The sequence below is a fragment of the Mustela erminea genome, chromosome 6 (genome assembly GCF_009829155.1).
Source record: "Mustela erminea isolate mMusErm1 chromosome 6, mMusErm1.Pri, whole genome shotgun sequence".
Classification (NCBI taxonomy): domain Eukaryota; kingdom Metazoa; phylum Chordata; class Mammalia; order Carnivora; family Mustelidae; genus Mustela; species Mustela erminea.
Window position 1 is genome coordinate 4,962,212 of NC_045619.1, and position 21,251 is coordinate 4,983,462.

Genomic DNA, 21,251 nt, shown 5'->3' on the forward strand with positions numbered 1-21,251 from the left:
GCCAGAGACACTTCGCTCCCTCACGTATCCACACAGCTTTTGGGCACCTACTCGACGCCAGGCCCGGGGCGAGGGAGCAGACACACGAGGCTGAGTATTTCAGTTTTATAACATCATCTCAGATCTCTGGAGGAAATCACTGCAACTCGGAGAAATCAAGGGCTCACCCGTGGCCACGCTGCTGGGTAGTGACGAGGCCCCGTCCTTAGCCCTTCCCTCCTTGGACCTCCACATTCCTTGCATCGCCCATCTCCAACCAGAGAATCGAACACGGAGGGCCAGGCCTTGGGGTCTGGGAGGACGGCTTCTGAGGCCAGAGGCCGGCCAGTTCTCAGGACCTCCGCCCTCCGATGCATGCCCCTTTGGATGTGGCCCGAAGCATCCTTCCGTAACCCTGGTCAGGCAGGAGGCGCCAGCAAGTGCTTGCCCGCATCAGTAAAACTTTTTGAAAACCCAAAAGATTTTCTTGGACCCAAGCACAGCCTGAAAGGAAATGCCTTAATCACCAAGCCACACAGCGCTCATGGGGCCCCGAGACTGATGGACACGGGTTTGAGAACCACATGCCCATGTGTCCTTGCGAAGCCTTTCCCGGCTGGTAGCCATGGGTGAGCCCCGAGGGCTGGGGCAGCAGAATCGGTCCCCGACCCCATCACCACCATGGACCATAAACCTCCCTCCTTAGGAAGCAAGCAGGGGCCCCACAGCATGGCGGGGGGGGGAGTAACCCTCGCCTGATGCCAGAAAGGGGACATTCCCGCCCCGCAGGGTCCGGGCAGAGCTCTCAGGGTAATGGAGGGGACAGGCGCTTCATAAAACCAGGACCAGCCAGAGGCGCAGTTGCAGCCCGCAGAAGGCACAGAGCCGCTAAGGGAAAGAGTGGAGTTGGACATCGCAGTGCATGAACACACAGACATTCGGGTTCCGAGCAAAACCTCATCGGTCTGGCAAGAGAGTGGTGCTTTCGCAAGCAAAGTGTTTTCCCCGTTTGGTGTCCCCGACAGCCAGGGCTCAGGGCCAAGTACACAGTAGGTGCTTCCTATGCATTTACTGGACAAGACCGCAAACACAGAGCTGGGACTGGGTCTGTCCCCTTCAACGCAGGGGACGCGGCAGGAAAGGCTGCTTTGCCCCTGCCAGAAGGACCCCAGCTCCCAGTTACACCTCTCCAAGGGAAGCAAAAGAAACGACCCTAAGAGGGCAATCGCGGGGACTGGAGGAGATAATTCACAGCAGATGCAGAGAAAGCTTTCATCAGGGTATCCATTTCATACCGCTGGTCTCAACCCGCTCCGGTGAGTAATAAGCTCATTCAAGAGAACTGAATTCCAACCACTTGGCTTTGGAGAGAAATGAATGTTCTTTTTAAAAAAATGCTGGAAAATTAAACCTCAACACACTCATTGCCTTTGAATCTGCCTCTCTCCAAATCAGTGCCATTGTTCCGGCTCTGACATGTGTCCCCAAGCCAGGGCAAGACACACATTTTGTCAAGAGGGGAGAACAGAAGGTGGCCGCACAGGAGGGAGGGAAGAAAAGCAGCCGTGGGGGGAGTCCACGCGAGAAAAGCATCCGCACACCCACCCCGCCGCCCGCTACTCACCCGCACGACCACCACTTGAATGGACACGTGCTCTGGGAGGCGGATCGGGGCCCGGAAGTGCATGGCCAGGGCCACGAGCAGGTGCAGGATGGCCACCAGGTTCTTCCCGTGGATTGCTGGTCGGGGAGGGAAGACAGGAGCTGGTTTAGGTCAGGCTCCGCAGGAACCCCGAGCCCAGGTCCAAAAGGCAATAAAGACGCTGCATCCAAACGAGACCGCGGAGGAAAACCACGGTGGGGGGGGGGGGCGCGGAGGCCACGGGAAAATGAAGATGACGAATGCCTTGTGCGAGTCTACTTCTCCTGTCTCATTAGCTTTCCTTCCTGTTGACTTGCAGGTGACACGGGCAACCGCTTTCCAAGCACAGCATTTGTAAAAGGGGTCAGCAGGGGTGGGGTGGTGAGGACACAGAGCGGGCAGGAGAGTGAGGTTAGCCCAGGGAAGGGAGCATTTTGTGGAAAATGGGTCATCGTGGCCACTTAGGGGTCACAATAACGTGCATCACCCTCCCGGCCGCTCAGGCCTCCCTCTGCCCCATCCACGGCCTGCACGAGGGACAGGAACGGGGGGGACGGCACTCGGAGCGGGGAGATGGGAACCCCCGCCCCGCCTCGGTCCCTGGCTGCCGTCCCCCCACTCCAGCTCTCCAGTCCTCGGACAGGTGCGGTCATACTCACTCCCACGCAGGCTTACAGCTTCCAAACACCCCAGTCCTCCCCCACGGCGCCCACGACCCTAGAGGCAGGCCTGGGTCTCTGACACATCCCGATGCCAAGAAACCAGGCGCCGTCACTACAGCCTGAGGCTCGTTCCTCCAAAGCCCAGGGGACCCTGGCAGCAGGGAGAGCTTCCCCGCCAGGCCCTGCCTGTCCTATACTGAGGATGGGGTGGGGGCGGGGGGCGGGGGGAGGGGGGCTCCTGACAAAGAACTTTCTGGCTTTAGTTCTTCACCTTCCCGTGTCACGTCTGGGCTGGGAAGACCGTGACGCCTCATACCGGCCGTGCAAGCGCACTCCGGGATCTACCCAGAGGCCGGCAGGAACCTCTTCCTGGGGATCGTGCTGTCGGGGCCACTGGTGTATGCGCTTGGCTCCCTTCCAAGAACCCCACAGAGCTTCTCTCTCTTTCCCCTACTTCCTCTGGGAGCCTCCCCTGCCCCACCAGACCAGAAACATCTCTCCTCTCTAAAGCACGGGGGGGAAAAAGGCAGTGACAGGCGTGACTTTGTCCCTCACCCAGGAGCGAGCTCCCAAGGTCGGGGACACTGGCTTTGGCCCGTCTCACTGCCTTCCAGACAGCAGCAGCGGGAACGGGTTTTGAACGTGCAAGCCCAGAGAGGCCACGATGAATGACAGCATGGCAAGCTGTGGGGACAGGCCCGGCGGCCCCCGAGACCACTCACAGTCAACGGTCCACTGGAGCGCCCAGCCGTGGGGCCGCAGCAGGCCGTGCACAGCTTCGAGCACCGTCTGCAGCTTCTGCTTCTGCCCGATCTCGGACTGCGTCACCTCAGCCACGTTCAGCTTGCAGTCCGCCAGCTTTTCTACAACGAGAAGGACAAGAGCAAGACACAGGGGTCAGGAGACGCTGGAGGGTCTCAGGGCCACCAGTGACCCAGCTGCAAGGGGGCCGGCCGCTCCCTCCCCCAGACTGGGGCGAGCAGATCATCACAGCGCTTGGAGCTTTCTAGTCCTTCGTGCTCCTTGGGAAAGTACTCTAGAGCGGGAAAGGGGGTGTGGAGGTCGAGGCCAGAACGGGAGGTGTCCCGCTTAGGAACATTCTAGGCACGTGACATGGGAAAATGACTCGAGGTGCACTTGCGAGGCAGGGGGGGGACCCGCAGGGACTCTGGGGATGGGCCCAGAGCAGGACAGGCAGTGCAGTGGGTCCCTTGTTTCTCCAACAGCAGGACACCGCGGTAAGGACGGCGGGATGTTCGCAGACACTGCCACGAAGGACTTTATCCCTGAGAGTGAGCCGGGAGCAACCTGGGGGACCCTGACAAGACCGCCCCATCTGCCTGAGATCTAGGACAGACCCCAAGCCCGGCCCAGGGGCAAGCTCCGCCCACACCCCCTCCCCCACACAGGTCCCCCACCTGCTAAGGGGCAAGGGGAGAAGGGTCTCTACGACCCAGCTGTCCCCCTGACGGGCTGTCACTCCTCAGCAAAGCAACAGCAGCAGCAGAACACGGTGACCTGTTTCCCGGGAGGGTGACCGTGCTGCCTGACGCAGAGCCCGACCGGCCACGAGCCAGGACGTGGCTGCTGGCCGTGGCCCCGACAGGAGGGACAGCATGCCAGCCGTGGAGTCCAGGCCGGGCACGGTGGGGATCCCGTTTTGCAGGTGGCCCCCAGCAAAGCCCTGCGTACGGAGGCCCCTCACCCAACATTCTCTCCCTGTGTCCTCCCCTGCCCTCATCAGAACAAGAGGAAACCATGTTAATATTCCCTGCAGGATCATAGTGTAGAGCAACACCTGCGGGGCTTGGGGCGCCCCTCCCTCCCTGCCTCATTCCTTCCTTAGCTCACAAAAGAGCTATCTGAGCCCCTGTGTGCCAGGCACCGTCCTGGGGCCAGATGCAGCAGACAGGAGGCTCCCCAGCGGGCCGGCAGCCTCACCACCACCACCACATCGGGCTGCCAGTCGCCGCCGCCGCCGCCTCGAGGGCTAGAAGCGAAACAAAGCACCTCCACCAAGGGCGTCCTGCGGGGGCTGTGAGTCGTTGCCGTTTACGTATTTTGATGTCCCTCTGCCTCGGGTAGGTCCCAGCTAGATAAGCCACAGCTGCTCCATACCGTACGGACACCCTCAAAATACACAGCAGGACCCCCAGGTGTGACAGGGCGGAGCGCAGGGTCCTGCGGAAGGAAGGAGGTTGACAGAGCCAGGAGGTCCCAAAGCCTCGCCTGCTGGGAGACGGGGAGCCTGGCGCGCTCTGCCACCCCCTCCACCAGGCAACCCTGCAGAACGGCAGCCTGAACGCGGTGGCTGGAGGAGGGCCTGGTAGGGGTCCGGGAACAGAGCCCCACAGACGGGGCGTAAACGATGTCAGCTTGCGCTCAGGACCCTGGAGGTTAGAGACTGGAGACTGGAGGTTAGAGATTGGAGACTGGGGGTTAGAGACTGGAGACTGGGGGTTAGAGACTGGAGACTGGGGACTAGAGACTGGAGACTGGGGGTTAGAGACTGGAGACTGGGGACTAGAGACTGGAGACTGGGGGTTAGAGACTGGAGACTGGGGGTTAGAGACTGGAGACTGGGGACTAGAGACTGGAGACTGGGGGTTAGAGACTGGAGACTGGGGGTTGGAGACTGGAGACTGGAGGTTAGAGACTGGAGACTGGAGGTTAGAGACTGGAGACTGGGGGTTAGAGACTGGAGACTGGAGGTTAGAGACTGGAGACTGGGGACTAGAGACTGGAGACTGGGGGTTAGAGACTGGAGACTGGGGGTTGGAGACTGGAGACTGGGGGTTAGAGACTGGAGACTGGAGGTTAGAGATTGGAGACTGGGGACTAGAGACTGGAGACTGGAGGTTAGAGACTGGAGACTGGGGGTTAGAGACTGGAGACTGGGGGTCAGCAAAGCCGGTCTCCCCTGAGGCCTCTTTCCCCAGGTCCTCACGTACATCTGTGCTTGCTTTCCTCTTCTTAAAAGGACCCCAGCCCTATGGGTTTAGAGGCCACCTTCCAATGACCTCATTTCAACCTAACAACCTCTAGAAAGACCCTGTCTCCAACTACAGTCATACTGCGAGGTTCTAGGGATTACGATTTCAACTTAGAGGACTTCTGGGCAGGGGGACTTCAGGGCGGGGTGGGGGGGACACAATCCAGCCCAGGACAGGAACTGAGGAGGCTAGTGGTTCGCGGGTGCTGCCCAAGGCCAGTCCTGCTGGATCAGACGGGCTGCCCGCGTCGTCTGCGTCACCGCCTAGTGACAGGCTTTGCTGCGGCAGCACCTGCCTTCGGAGCACGGAGAGGGACGGAAGACGCCGGGGGTGGGGGTGGTCCTCAGATGTGGCCGGCAAACGTGCTGCGGCTGAATGCGGAGCCGTGAACATGCCTTGCGCAGGGAGGCCTGCCTTTTGCAAGGAGAAGGGAGCTCCGTGAGTTAGAAGCAGGACCCCAGTGGGCCCGGGAGCCCCCTGGGGACCCTGGCAGCAGCACCCACCCTCTGCCCGCAAATGGCCTGAAGCCTGCCACGGGGCAGAGTCGGCAGCTGTTTCCAGAGTCTGCGCTGAAGAAGAGGGACCCATCCGGGGTCGTGCTGGGGACTCACACTCCGCCCTCTGTTCTCACTCCCGCCTCCTTGAAATACCCTTTCTCTACCCCTCCCGAGGGAGCACTCCCCGGGGGCCTCCTCCCTCACGGCTGGACCCTCAGACTCCTTCACGGGCTCCTCCTCTTTCTGACCCCTTCCTGACCAGGCATGGCCCCGGCCGCAGACCTCTCCTCTCCCCAGGTGCACAGAAGTCAGCTTTGGCCTTGGCCCTTGCCACAGTCTCCTTTTTGGCGTCGGCTTCTACCTTTGGAGACAGTGACGAGCCCAATGTCTAGTCCACCCGGGTGCGATTCCTGCTAGCCCTGGGCTCGTGGACCACGTGCTCACACGGTCACTGCGGCAACTCGTCAGTAAGCCAGCAATAAGCCATCGACGAGCAGGCAGCACGCGCTGATTTTCTGTTCAGACCCGAATATTCTCCTCCACGGGTCTCTTCCTCCCGCAGACCAGTGTGCCAACCCCCTTGACACAGGAGTGATTTTAGAATCGCCTGATCAAGTACTCAGGTAAGATACTGACAAGGGACAGAAGGCAGCTGCTCCGACAGAGGCTGCCGAGCAAGGGTCGCTCCCGTGACACTCTGTGGGTAACACAGCCAACGCGGGACAATGGAAAATCACGTAGCTTCACAGCGCGTGTGGAATCTGCCGGCAGAGGAGGGGACCAAAGGACATGCCTCAAGGGGCAAGACTCCTTACCTGATACCTGCTCTAAAGACCCCCCTGTCACTTGTTGCCTGGTGGGCACCAGCATCGTAGACAGGCAAATTCAGAGCCCGTCCTATGATTGGTGACAGTATCGAGGACCCCCCTACCCCCCACTCCCCCACTAGAACTCAGGCTCAGGACATGATTTTTTCAAGCAATTGGGTTAACGGAGCCACAGGGGCATGCAAAAGCCTCAGAAGGAAAAAAATCTGAGTGCTATTACTCTGAAGTTTGCTTCTGAAACTGCTAGGAAGAACCTCTCTCTGCCAGGAAGCCAGGCACCTGCTAGAGGGCCCGTTTCCTGACAGCAGCATCACCCACTGCCAACGCTTTGAGTCCAAGGGCCGAAGGGGAGCTCGATCCTCACCTCAGACAGGGAGGACATCCGGTAACCCGGGCAGCTCCCCCATCGGAAGAATCCTTGCCTCCGGATCCAAAGATACGTGCACTCCCCTCCCGTCTCTACTGAAAGGGTGGGTCACCGCGCGTGTCCACTGTGATGACCCTGAGGGCACTGTAGCCCCCGACAGGGCTGAGGATGACCCCGGGAATGACTATACCAACAAAATGATCTAAAACACCAGAACTCTGACTGATGCTTTTTTTTTAAATCTGCACATAATCCACGTACAGTGTTAGATCAGTTTCAGGTATACAATGTAACAATTCAATCTGCCATTTTTAATAATAAACAGGCGATAGTGATTACCAACCCCGATACCGTTTCAGATTTGGGCTTGTACCTCGGAGAGTCATTCCGAGATGGGGATCCTTGGCTCAGCCAAATCCTGAGAAATTCTTGGCCGTGTGGCATTCGGCCAACTCACAAATCTGGGCCGTCCTCTCTGGGAGAGGCTCCCAGGTACCACGGTGTGAAGCATCAGCTCTGGGCTGCTGAGCTCTCCACCCTCACCTGGCCGCTGACTGAGCTAGAACAGGCCCTGGTTCCTGCAATACCCACCTCCTCAACCCCCAACCCACCCTCCTCCCAAGGGGCTTCTGGTTCCCCAGCTGCTCAGGGACAAACCCAGCTGTCACGTCAGCCTCGACGTCAGCTCCAACCTCCAAGATCTCTCCCCCGGGGTCTGCACCCCCCCAATCTGAGCCACGTCATCTGATACCCAGGCTCCCTGATCTCCCGCGTGATCTCAGCTTCTGCCCCCGAGCCCTCCCTTCTGTACCCAGAAGCCCAGATGACTTTGTAAAACGCTTAGCTCGGATCATGTCATGGCCCTGCTCAAAAGCCCTAGCGGCTTCCAATCACGTGGAATAAAAGCCTTGGTCGACCAGAGCTGGATGCGACCTGCCTCGTCCCATTTCCCAGCCCTGTCCAGCCCCCATGACCCCTCTCCCCCACCTCCTGCAGGCTCTTCCCACGGGTCTTTAAACACTACTCTCTTCCTCACCTCAGAGTCTTGGCCCAGAATGTTCTTTCTGAGACATCTGCTCAGATGTCCCCTCCCCAGAGGGCCGCCCCCACCACCAGACCCTCTCCAGCCCATGACCCTCTGGCTTCCTTCCTAGCGTGTGCCACTCTCTTAAAGCACCTGTCTGTGTCCTGTAACATTTCTCCTTCCTCCCTCTGCTGAAATCAGGGGCACAGGTGGGCGAGGAGACCCCCTCCCTATTGTTACCACTGCATCTCCGGAGCCCAGACCCAAACCTACCACAAGCTGAATCTTCGTCCAACGGACGAATGACCAACACAAGCACAACTTTTCCCTCCCGATGTACTTTCAGAGGATGGGCAGAGTAAGGGAATGACATGGGCCATCACCAATCGCATGTCTTTCAGGGCAAATTGCATCAGGCCATTCCCTCCCCACCCCCCCCACCTCCCCCCCCGCAGGAGGGCTGGCCTGCAGAGGAAGCGGCACCATTCTTGTCCCTTCTCCCTGGCCCCGCGGGAACGTTCTGGAATCTGGGCGTGGCCTGCTGCAACGAGGAGCCGCCACCTGGAGCGTGGGCTCAGAGCTGCGGCTCCAAGGCTGCCCTGAGGACGAGCAGCCCATGCCCCCTTGCAGAGAATCTAGTGGCCCTTTGCTGGGGATGCCCGAGACTCACCCAAGAGCTTCTGTAGCACCTGCCCGTCGTAAAAGTCCTCCTCCAGCTGCTTCACGATGATTCTCTCCTCCACCAGGACGTCATTGATCCAATCAATGAGAACCTGCGGACAAGGAGCGTCATGGCCTCACTTGCCATGCCAGGCAGACCAGGGCACCGCCAGAGCAGACCCGGGAACTGAGCGCTGCTGGGCACCGGGACGCACCCCAGCACAGCAGCCGAGCAGACAGGAAGGGAAAGACACGGCCTCGGCGGCTAGACTTTGCGTGGGATTTCACGAGGGGACGGGTGGAGGGCTGCCACCACCGTGACCCTGGGCGTCCTCCTGGTGGGAGCTCGGGTGGACGGGGATGCTCTCAGGAAAGGGAAATGAGGATTCCTGTGCCCGGCGGCTTGGAGGAAGGCGTAACATGCGTGACAGCAGCACTGGCCCTCGCGGCCCGAGGCACGACAGGTGGCCCATTCGACATCCGTCCATCCCTCCCCTCCCACAGGATCTGCACCAGAGCAGCTCCCGTCACCCTGAGCCTACAGCCCTGGAGAGAAGGCTGTCCCAGACGGCCCGTGATGGGACAGCTCCGAGCCCCTCTTCCTTTTAACAGCTTTACTGAGATAGAATTGACATCCTATACCATCCACCCTTCGAAAGTGTGCAATTCAGGGGTTTGTAGTCTTCATGGACTCGTGCACCCATCACCACGATCCACTGAGAACAACGTCATTGCCCCCAAAAGAAACCCACGGCCCGTAGCAGGCCCTCCGAGCCCTCCTGCCCACCACTCCACTCTTGCTCTCCGTCTGTGCATCCATCTATTCTGATCTTTCGTATAAATGCACTTTCATGCCAATGGGATTCTCTATAAATTTCGTATCAATTGTATTTTATGTAATACGGGAGATTCTGCGTCTGGCTTCTCTGGCTAGGCACAATGTTTTCAGAGCTCACACGCTCCAAAACCCGGGTCAGAACTTATTCCCTCCCGTGGCAGAATGACACCCCGGCACACGGATCTGTCACGTCTCGTGGGTCCACTCGTCATAGCTGAGGGCTTCTGCACTGGCGCCACTTTTCGTGGCGTTGGGGAGTCCTGCTGCCCAGAACGTGGGCGTCCCGGTTTCCATGTGAACACACGCTCGCTTCTCTAGGCCAGCCTCCCGCTGGGGACTTTTCTCAACAAAGTTTCCACTCTCCTCCTGGCGACCGACGACCAACGTATCATAAGAGATGACAGCTTCCGCTGTGAAGAGATCTATGGAGAAACAGGATTGCATTTGGCCAATCCCACGTCAGCCACTAAAGAAAACGGACGCCTGAACAGACTCAATCAAAAACAGAACAGGATCTTCCTGTGCTGGCAAAACTAATAAAACTACCTAATTGGTCTCAGTGAACTTTTGGAACTGGGACGTTATGGCCCCTCTCGAAGACGAACAAAAGGGCACAAGTCTAGAATATGGAGTGCTCTGTCACCCTCTGAAACAGATGTAGCCTGCAAAACAGGCCACAAAGCAAATTTCTGTGAAGCATCTTCTGTTTTCCCACTAACTCAAAAATATTAAGTCAGACACACAATCCCATGAAGAATGGAAGGGAACAGAAACGCAGGTCTGGAGGAAGGAAGAAAGAGGTGAGCAGCTCTGCGGCCTTCTGGTTTCGACAAAGCCATCCGAAAGGTCAGCGAACAAGCCGGCGACAGTCCTCCCACACCGTCCCCCGCCCGCTCCCTCCCGCTCCCTCCCCAGGGCCAGCTGCCTGGGTTGGGAGCCTGGCCGGGGGTCTGGAAGCCGGACTCACCCCCCTCCCGCCTTCCAGCATCTTCCTCCACGGACGCCATGCTTGCCCAGCCTGTATCCTCCTCTCCGCCCTCCCTTCCAGTTCCCCTGGGGAGTCTTCCGTGACCTCTGCGGCCATGTCTCTGAGGCTTCGCCCCGCACAACTCTTCCTCTTGCTCTCCACTCTCTTCCAAGGCCAGCTCATGCCTTCCCGCAACTTCCAACACAGTCCCCAATCAGAAAACCCTAACCATGCAGCCTCACCTCCATGATCCTGCTGTTCAGGCATCCCTAAAAGCATCTCTGAAAGAATTCACCTCCCTCCAAACCTGCCCCTTTTCTAGGAAAGAAACAGAACGCCATCCACCAGCGCCTGGACTTTACCCCTCACCCCACTTCTGCCCACCTCAAACTTGGGCCCACTTATCACCCTCTCCTCTTCACCGTCCTTGACTAAACCACCTCCCTGAACCAAGGCACTTCCACCTGAACATCTGGCCTCCTTGCTGGTATTCTCAAAAACCCCAGGTTCCTCTCTGCCTCAGGACCTTTGCACGTGCCATTCCTTCCAGCCTGAACACATCTCCCTCCCCCACTCCCTGGCCAGCTCACACTCATCTCTCAGGTCTTAAAAGTCCCTATCATCCTCTGACCACCCGTCCCATCCAGGCCACGAGCCCTATCACCCCCTCAGCATAGCCAAGCATCGTTTCCCTGACCCTGTTCACATTTATGTCATGATCTCCCCCACTGGACCCGACCTGAAGCTCTCTGCAGGTGGGAGCTATAGCACCAGTGGCTCCGTCCCCACCACTCAGGGCTTACTGCCTGCCAGAAGCAGCCACCAAGTTGACTAACCAACCTACTGAGCATCTACTACGTGCGACATTCTGGGAATAAACAAGACAAAGAGGGCCTCTGTTCTGACATTCGAATCCGACATGAAGAGAGACACAAATACACACACTTGCAGACCGATCCACGTTAGAGAGAAAATAAGGCAGGGTAGAGTGGAGAAGGCTGACGGAGACACCCAGCTAGGCAGTGAAGGTCAAACGCCAAGAGTGACCAGCCATGTTGACGGCAGGTGACCTGACCTGATACGATGGGATGAGAAGGGCACCGTACCTCTCTGGGGTTCCTCCTGAACCCATGACCCCACTCTAATCCAGAGGAAAACACCAGACAAATTCCCAGAGAGGGGCATTCTCCAAAGTTCCAGGTCAGCATTCATCAAAATGGACAAGGTCATCATACACACGGAAAGTCTAAGAAGCTGCCGGAGCCCTGAGGCGCTAAGGAGACACGATGATGAACTGTCATACGGGATCCCGGATGGGGTCCTGGACCGGAAAAAGGACAGTGGGAAAAAGAACGAAGGAAATCTGAATAAAATGTGGACTTTGGTTAATGTATTGTATTAACTAAATACAGCAACGTAGTAATACTGAACAATGTGCCACGCTATCAGAGGATGTTACTAAGAGGGGAAATCAGGTGTGGATTTACGGGAGCTCCCTGTACTTTCTCTCACTACTTTTCTATAAATTTATAACTTGTTTTAGAAAATAAAGTCTATTAAAAAAGTAAGGCAGCGTTTGGAGATGGGGGGTACAGTGGCCATCGGGGACCAGGAGGCCAGGGGACTTCCTGGAGGAGGTGATCTGAGCAGAGATACACCCAGACACAGTGGAGGGCATGAGCAGGGCAGGAGCGAGGGTCAGAGGCGAGCCTGGGAATGGGCAGGCGAAGCAGGGTGCAGGACTGGGAGCGGGAGAGAGACAGGGAGCAGCTGGGCGGTGCGTGGGACATCGCCAGCCTGTCGAGGTCTCGGGAATGGTGTGAGGTCAAGAGGAAGACCCGGGCCATGGGCTGGTGGCCAATGAAGGGGAGAGCAAATAGGGGGAGACAGTCCAAGGAGGGAGAGAAAGGTCTAGAAGCAGCTGGGAGCATCTGGAGCTGGGGGGACGTCTGCCCCCTCTGACCCTGGCATCCACAGAGGCAGGCAGAGACCCTCTATGCCATCCGGGCCTCGTCACCCACCCTCCCAGGACCCCGGTACCACGGCTGCCAGCTGTCCCAGGAAGACCTGCCCCGTCCCTTTGTCTCCGCGTGGCGGCCAGCAAACCTGCTCCCGGCAGGATCCCTTATTCCCCCAGGGCTCTACCATGGTCCTTTTATCAGCAAGTTCACAGCGATTACAGGCACCAAGTGACAGTGTTCCACTCACCAGCTGTTACCGAGCACCTGCCTCCTGTCCTGCGGTGGGGGGCAGAGGTGTCCCCGACCTCCGGGAGCCGACACTCCAGCTGGGAGTTGGGCAGAGAAGAATGGGGAGCACGAGCGGAGCGGCGGCAAATCGAGGCCACGGAGGCGCAGAGCTCTGCCCCGACGTCTCAGGGGAGGGGGGGGCATTCGGAAGGCGAACCCACGGCAGGCAGGGCAGGAGGGCCGGGTGCCCCCCAGGAGCCAAGCCAGAGCCGCACGGCCTCCCTCGGGGCTGGAGTCTCAGAGAACCGCCTCTTCCCTGCGCTGCTACTGCCGGTCCAGGGCACAATTCCACAGACCACGCTTTCTCCGGACAGAGGGGGGGATGCTTCCTTCGCCCCTGAGACCAAGAGACCTGGAATGACCCCCACTGTGGCCCTCTAAGGCTGACCCACTGCCCGCACCCTGAGCCCACTTCCCCAGCCACAGAGCTGAGACCCCTGTGTCTACGCACCCCCCACACACACACCATCCTGGGGCCTGTTCCGGCCACCTGATGAGATTTACTGATGTGGACTTTTTGCAAAGCGTGTTGTTTACACTTAAAAGATAAAAATGAGTGCCAGGGACGGCACCTGCTACCTTAGCCTCCCCACAGCACCCAGCAAAGCCCCGAGCCATAAAGGGTCATAAATGCCAGGTAAGTGACTACTAATGTTTCTTATGTTGTCTATACTTTTTGGTTACCACCTTTAAAACGATTTTGTAGGCAGAATTTTCAAAGATGCTGTGTACAGGTCCCTATCAACCCTGGGACTGTGAAGATGATGGTCTGCACCCCATGGTGTGGCTATTATAGGGTCCAGCTGACCTCAAGAAAGAAAGGGCATCCAGGTGGGCCTGACCTAAGCACATGAGCCCTCTGAATCTGCATCTAGAGATCAGAGAGCACAGGCAGAGAGAGGGGAAGCACAGGGGACAGCCTCCGCGGCTGGCTCCAAAGGCAGCAGGGCCCCCCGGAGAGGAGAGAACTGTAGGGCAGAGAGCTGACTCCTCCCCGGAGCCTCCAGAAGAGAATTCAGCCCGGTGTCACCCAGAGCAGAGAACCCAGCCACACCTCTAACCTGCTCAACTATGCCCTAATCAACAGCTGTTGCTTTAAGCAGATGAGCTGATACTTAGTTACACATCAACAGAACACTAAAACAAAGGGCATTCGCTCTGCTCAAGCATCAGCCTCATAAGCAAGCACCACTACCACCACCTACAAAACCCAGTGTGCTGCATGTGCAGGCAGGGACCCTAGACCCACGCTTGAGGCCCAGAACCACCCACCCCAAGTTCTAGCCATGGGAGCTGGAGCCATTTAACATCTCTGGTCCTCGAAATCTTCGTTAAAAAGGCCAAACAATGCCTACCCCTGTGTGTGCTGCATGACCCAGCAATTCCAGTTCCAGATGTTTCTGCCAAGGTACTAATCCAAAAGGGCCCCTAGACATTTACTAACTCTGGAATGACTCCAATTTTTGTGTAGCAAAAGCTATATACGCAGAAGACAAAGCCTGAGGGGACACAAATAAAGGAAAATCACCAGTGCCTTCTGTTTGATTTTTGTCTTCTGGGTTTTCAGCAGTCTCTGCTGCGCTGGTAGCTGGAATAAGTAATAATAAATACCCTTTTTAAAAAATCACTATCCAGATGGCGTCTTTGCAGAAATTGACAAGCAGATCCGAAAACGCATATGGAAATCCAAGGGCTCCCAAATAGCCAAAACAATCTCAAAGAAGACGAAAAAAGTTGGAGAACTCACACTTCCTGATTTCAAACCAAACCAAAAAGCTGTGGTAATAAAGCTGCGTGGTGCTGGCGTAAGGACAGACACAGAGACCAAGAGAATCCAATGGAGAGGCCATCGACAGTCCTCCCGCTATAGTCTACCGAGAGCAATAACGATGCTAATTCAATCCAGATAATGGTGCTGGGACAACTGGGTGTCCACATGCAAAAGAATACACCACACACAAAAATCAAAACCAACTCGAAATGGGTCAAAGACCTCAGTCTAAAAATGAACACTACAGAAGTCTTAGAGAGCAGAGTAAACCTTCCTGAGCTTGGATTAAGGAAGATTTCTTAGCTATGACACCTAAAGCACAAATACAAAAGAAAAAACTGCTAAACCAAATTAAAACTAAAAGCTTTTGTCCTTCAAAAGATACCAGCAAAGGAGTGCGTGCACGGCTCAGCTAAGCATCTGCCTTCGGCTCGGGTCCGATCCCAGGGTCCTGGGGTCGAGCCCCTCATCGGGCTCCCTGCTCAGCAAGGAGCCTGCTTCTCCCTCTCCCTCTTCTCCTCCCTTCCCCGCCGGCTTATGCACTCCCTCTCTCTCAAATAGATGAATAAAATCTTAAAAAAAAAAAAAAAAGATACGTGCAAGAAAGTAAAAAGATAGCCCACAGAATGGGAAAGAATCTTGCAAAATCCTCTGAGAAAGGGTCTGTATCTACAATGAGTAAAGTACTCTTACAACTCAAAAATAAAAAGACAGCCAATTTTAAAATGCACAGAAGATCTGGAGAGACTTTTCTCCAAAGAAGGACACGCATGCCCAACACACGAAATGATGGTCAACATCACTAACCATTAGGCAAATGCAAATCAAAGCCCTGGTGAGATACCATTTCCTACCAACGAGGGGAGCTCTATTAAAAACTAAACAACAGAAAGTGTTGGCAAGGATGTGGAGGAACTGGAATGTTTCCCACGTTGCTGACAGCATGGAAAATGGTGCCCTTGGCAGAACAGTGGTAGTTTCTCTGACGGTTAAACACAGAATCATCACCTGACCCAGCCATCCCACTCCCAGGCATGCGCCAAAAGAGAATACCGAAAACACGTGTCCACGCAAAATCTCGTACCCAGATGTTCAAAATATCTACTGCTCAAAACAGCCAAAAGGCAGAAGCAACCCAAAGTCCATCAACAGATGAAGGGGTAAATACAGTGTGGTCAAGCCACGCAGGGGAATATTACTCGGCCATAAAAAGGAATAAAGGTCTGACATCTGTTACAACATGGATGAAACTTCCAAACATGAAATTAGCCAGTCACCAAAGTCCACATACCGTATGGTTCTCCTTATAGGAAACATTCAGAATCGGCAAGTCTATGGAGACAGGATAATTCCAAGGAGACGGAGCGGCTGCCAGCACAGGGAGGGGGAAGGAATAGGGACCAACTGTTGATGGGGGTGGGGTTTCTTTCAGGAGTGATGAAAACCTTCTTAAATTGATTGAGGCAACAGTTGCATGACTTGGGGAGGAGACAGTCCCCCTGCGGATACCAGCTCAGTAAAGCGGTTATTTGATTAATCTCTGGAAGGTAGGTGTTCCCACCTGCTCCTGCAGGGCCGTCTGAGGACTCGTGAGGCGGCCCAGCTCTAGACGGCTACCATGACCTACACAGGTGTTAGTGCGACTGTCCCTGGAGCTCTCGGCATGTCCGAAACTCCTTTCTGATCACTCCGCATAACCAGCAGCACCCAGTACAGGCCAGACATGGCCCTCAGCGTGGGAGATACAAACATGACCTCATCTCTGCCCCACGTGGAGCCATTGAGGCATCACAGCGGCTTGCTGGGAAGTGCATGTGCGGGAAGGGAATATAGACACAACAGGAGGACAGAGGAGCCAGGCCCATCTTGTCCTACCTCGGCTACTAGAAAGAGCTGGTCCCCACCCTGTGGGGAGTCAACACCCAGCCACCTCTCTGATCTTATCTCTGACCACTGTCCTCCTTGTTCACTAGGCTCCTGCCACACTGTGCTCCTCACTCATCCTTATACACGCTGGGTACATGCATACCACAGGACCTTTGCACTTGCTCTTGCCTTCGCAGTGATATTCCTGCCCTACGTATCAACAAGCAGCTCTCTGTTCAAATGCCACCTCCCTGACCATGGTGCCTAGAACAGGGGGAGAGAAAGCCACGCTGCTTCTTGTTTGGGGCTCCTTCAAAGCACTCATGGCCTTCGGGCCAAACATTCATTCCCAAATCTGTCTCCTCAGCTGGCCTGTCGGCCTCCATTTTGCTGAGTGACATATCTCCAGTGGCTATGCTTGGGACACACAGACGCACAGAAGGTGTTCAAGCCACATTGCTCACAGACCCGGGTCGGTCTCTTGGGCACACAGACATCCGGCACCAGAGGCTGCCTCGCTCAGAGCTCAGTCCCGCTGGCAAATACACAAGAGACACCACTTCTGCTACGAAGACAAGGAATCTTAAAAAAACCCCATCCGATCGCTGACCTGATCGACCCCAGAACAGGACCCAAAGGGATGCAGATCCCATTCCCCACAACAGGCCACAGGAGTCAGCTCTGGGAAGCAAAAGGGATGGGGCACCCAATTCCACCGCCACCCCTGGGGGAGAGGCAATCTCGTCACCAGACACCCCGAAGCACCGCCATCCTCCCCCCGCTCGCCCGTCTTAATCCCGTTTCTCGCAAGGCTTTTTCAAGATAGTACCGATCATTATTTCCTGGACGTACTCATTTGCAAAGCCCAAATCCTGCCGGCAAACGTCTAGGACCTACATTGACGATGCCCTCGGCTCGTGGTTTTCACAGGCTTGCCTTAAGCAGAATAAAAAAATTACTTGTCCTCTCATTCCCCCGAATGATAATCAGGATCTGCGGCCTGTCTCCCCCAAAGCTATGACAGTTACGTTTTCATCACTTCCAAACAGGCTCGCCGGCTGCTTCCTCCACGGACGCAAGCCGGGGCGCAGCAGGAGGGGGACCAGCCCCAGCCGGGTGCAAATGCGGGGACGCCACGCCGGGGCATCTCCACGCGGCTCGGCTCCAACACACTGCCCTCCGCCCAGGGCATCATTTTTTCTGCAACTGATTCTCTTCACGGGGACACAGGAAGGAAGAAATCAACTGCACAGCCAGGAAGAGTCTCGTCCAATAAACTGGGAAATGAGATGTGAAATCTGCTCACAGGGAGGACGGTGCACCCGGGTTAACGACACGGTCCGCTCACCTGGGCCCAGCGTGCTTCTGAGTGCGCCGGCCTTCTTCCTCTGGCTTTGGTTCTGGAAGGCAGGAGGCCTGCCACGCCGTCTTTTTAGGATCATTAAAACCATCAACTTTCTCATCCATACACTGCAACCCACCCGGAGCTGCACGAGCTGCTCTGACTTGGGTGGTCCAGGAAGCTTCCGGAGGATGCTAGAGAAAAGGCCCGTGGCCCACAACGCCAGTGGGGAGGGCGCTGCAGAAGGTCTTCTAGGCTCTAGAACCCGCAGGACGCTCACAGCCATGGCCCAGTCCCCACATCAGACCTGCCCCTGCCCCTCTGCCTACGGTACCCCGGCCACACTCGAGCTCCGAGCTCCGCACCTGCCATGGCACTCGTGCTTTTCCCACTTCCGTCAGGGCCCGGATTTGAATCAAGGAAGCCAGACTCTAAGCACACCTCACCCCTTCACCCCTTAACGCCACGGGAGGCACAACAGATCCTTGGAGAGAATTTCTGAATGAACGGTCTCATTCATAATGCCTGGTGTGGCCTGAGCCAAGGTGCTTTTTTCCTGGGAAGCAGAGGGCAGCTGGCAATATTGTAAACGGTGACAGTCCTGCGGCAGCGGGGTCACGGGGCGAAGTCTACAGAGGGAGACAGGACGGGGGCTGAAACAAGAGGGGGAAAGAGCAGATGACCGGGAACAGAGCAAGAAAACAAGGGCGCTGACCGCGCTGCTTCAGAGGTGGACCCTCGCGTGCCCAGACTGGGACGTGGCCAGTGTCAACTGATCTCACCCGTGACCAGCTCAGCCGGCGTGTGGCCCATGCTCCCACTGAAAACACCCTTTGGGAGCAGAATCCCTGCAAAGAACCAGCAGCAGCGTGGACAAGCAGAGTCCACGGTGCAGAGAGCGGGTCTGAAAAGCAGTCAGAACCATGCAGGTCACGTTCATGGAGGTGTTTTGCTGGAACTACCAAGACTGGCCATTCACAGTCCCCTTTCTCAAGGCGGGGGGGTTTCCTGGGACCCCCTGTGTCAGCACCGAATTCACAAGGGCCCCAACCCTTGCCCCATGCTCCCAGAGCCCCTTTCCCAAGATTCCAACTCCGCAGGTCTGGGGTGGGCCAAAAAGACCTGCTTTGTCCCCCAGCCATTCTGACGTACTCACTCCTCTTCCTGCGGGTGGGACCTGGGTGCTGGACCTTGCGTAGTCAGCTGGGAGCAAAATCTGACACCCAGGCCTGGGAAGTCAGGGAGAGAAAACCAGTCAGGGCACCGAGGTGGGGTGTCTCCGGAGGGGACATCAGGAGAAGAGGGACAGATGGAACAGCATTCTCCATGCTGGCGGCCACAAGAGCACGGGCCAGGTGCAGACCCTAACCTTGCCCGGAGTGCAGGCTGGCCTGTGCCTCAGGGCCCCCGGAGTGTCTTGCTGGAGCGGTTGCATGACAGCCTGGAGCTGGCCAAAAAGGACTAACCTGGCTTAGGCTGGGGCTTTGGGTCACGCTCTGCTCGTCACAGGGGAGGGCGGGAGACAGGCTGGTCCCCAGGGCAGTCAGTCATGCCTACCGGGTGGCAGCCCAGCAAACACTCCGGACATGCGGCTCGGGGACCTTCCCTGGCCAGCGATGCTCAGGGAACGCTGTCATATCACTGTCGGTAAGTGACGCCGTCCACGATGCCACCAAAAGACATTTGGAAATGCCACATTGAGTGCCCTCCTGGGCCCGCCCTGGGTGCCCCCTCCCCCAGCTGATTTTCACCTGTGTCCTTTCACTGGGATGAACCCTAACAGCGAGTGCGGCAGCATTCGGTGCCTTTTGAGAGTCTGTCTGGTGTCAAACCCACAGGCCGATTTGGGGACCCAAACTTGTAACTCGTGTCAGAAGTGAGGGTAGGGCTTGGGGGCCGGCCTCTGGCACCTCACACCTGGGTGGGCACAGGCTCCACGATGAGCCGAAAGGGGAGGCAGGAAGTGATGCGGGCTGGGCTCCCCCACCCCCGGGCACAGGTCACTGTAACCTGGGGAGTGGCTATGCCCCCCGCAAGGAGAAGCTGGTGCTGACGGCAGCAGACGCTGATTCAGGGGCACGCCCGGGGCCCCCTAGCCAGTAACCCACGCACAAGGCAAACACGAGGGAACCAGGGGCAGCCCAAGCCCAGCCCCGGCATCCTAGGAGCCAACGCCCACCCGCTCTAGTCGGTGAGAACTAGTACCTCCTGCACACCCTCCATCCCACCAGCACAGCGACTAACAATCCCCAGCTGGCCAACCTGCCACCACCGTCGTGCTTGCCGTGTTCACACTCACTTGGAAAAGGCGTGATAAAGTGAAAAATAGGCCGCCAACCTACCTCGAGATGCTGCCTGCAGTCTGGAAGCAGGCAGAACCTTCCAGAAACTGTCCATCTCCTGGCACAGGGACTGTAGGCTGGCGGGACAGCCTCCCAAAGAGGAGTGGCCCAGAGTCATCTCTCAAACCAAGACTCCTACATTATGTCCCCAGAGTCCCTTTTGCCACAGGAGGTATTAAGAGTCACGTGGACACCCTGGGGGGCCGTGACTCAGCCCACCACCCCTGGGCTCCCCAGAAAGAGCGCCCAGGGCCAAGCTCACTGCTGCTCCCTTGCTGGGGTGGGGGACAAGCCCAAGCTAACAAGAGTGAGCGGGAAGGGAGGTGAGGCAGGCCACCCTGGGCCGACCACAGCTTGGGAAGAAAACCTATCTGTGCTCAGCCATGCAGCGTCCCGCGTGCGGCGCCGTGGCCCTCCCAGCCACCCAGCAGGGAAGCAAGGAAGAGGCCCTCTGTCTCCGGTGCCTTCTGGTCCTCCAGCTGACTTTGTCTGATGCGGTGCAGGCCTGCCCATGCTGCAGCCCCCCTAATCGGCACACCCCATCCCTTGCAGCATGGCCCTTCAGCCAAATCCAGAATCCAGAAGAGCTGGGGAGCCACAGCCCACACAGGTCCCACGGGGCAGGCCCCGGGTGCAGAGATGCTGCGGTCCCCTCTGCGCAGGCTGCTGAAGGACAAGCAGCTGACCAGCCCTTACCCCACAGCGCCCAAAACACCCTGTGGGCTTAGAAGTCACAGCGGTAGGGGCGCCTGGGTGGCTCAGTGGGTTAAGCCTCTGCCTTTGGCTCAGGTCATGATCTTAGGGTCCTGGTATTGAGCCCCACATCGCGCTCTCTGCTCAGTGGGGAGCCTGCTTCCTCCCCTCTCTCTGCCTGCCTCTCTGTCTACTTGTCATCTCTGTCAAATAAATAAATAAAATCTTAAAAAAAAAAAAAGAAGTCATCACGGCGGCACAGCAGAGCCCGGTCGGGCCGGGTGAATCCGACAGGAGCACGAAGCAGACCCCACGCAGGAAGAAGACGACCCGCTCATCTCAGCACGCCCAGGGCCCAGCCCGGCGCCCAGTGTTCGACCCTGGCTGAACGAACAAGGTCCCAGATGACCAGACCCATTCAGCCCGCACACGCCTCTAACAGGTATAACCTGGCGGGGGGAGGGCTCTCCCCTCTGTCCTCATGTGAACATGAGGACGGCACCAGCTCCCCTGGGGTGTTTCAGAGAAGTGA

At 57.1% G+C, this 21,251-nt stretch overlaps 1 protein-coding gene across 2 annotated transcripts in view; it reads right to left on the bottom strand.

Annotated features, from left to right (window-relative positions):
- PARVB (parvin beta) overlaps positions 1–21,251 on the bottom strand; it is a 90,881-nt gene that overhangs the window by 22,250 nt on the left and 47,380 nt on the right. For both annotated transcript variants that reach the window (XM_032345994.1, XM_032345995.1), the window contains exons 4-6: positions 8,662–8,764; positions 3,006–3,146; positions 1,604–1,719 (exon numbers count right to left, since the gene is read on the bottom strand). In XM_032345994.1, coding sequence (XP_032201885.1) covers positions 1,604–1,719; positions 3,006–3,146; positions 8,662–8,764 — 360 coding nt within the window. The remainder of the gene's footprint in view (positions 1–1,603; positions 1,720–3,005; positions 3,147–8,661; positions 8,765–21,251) is intronic.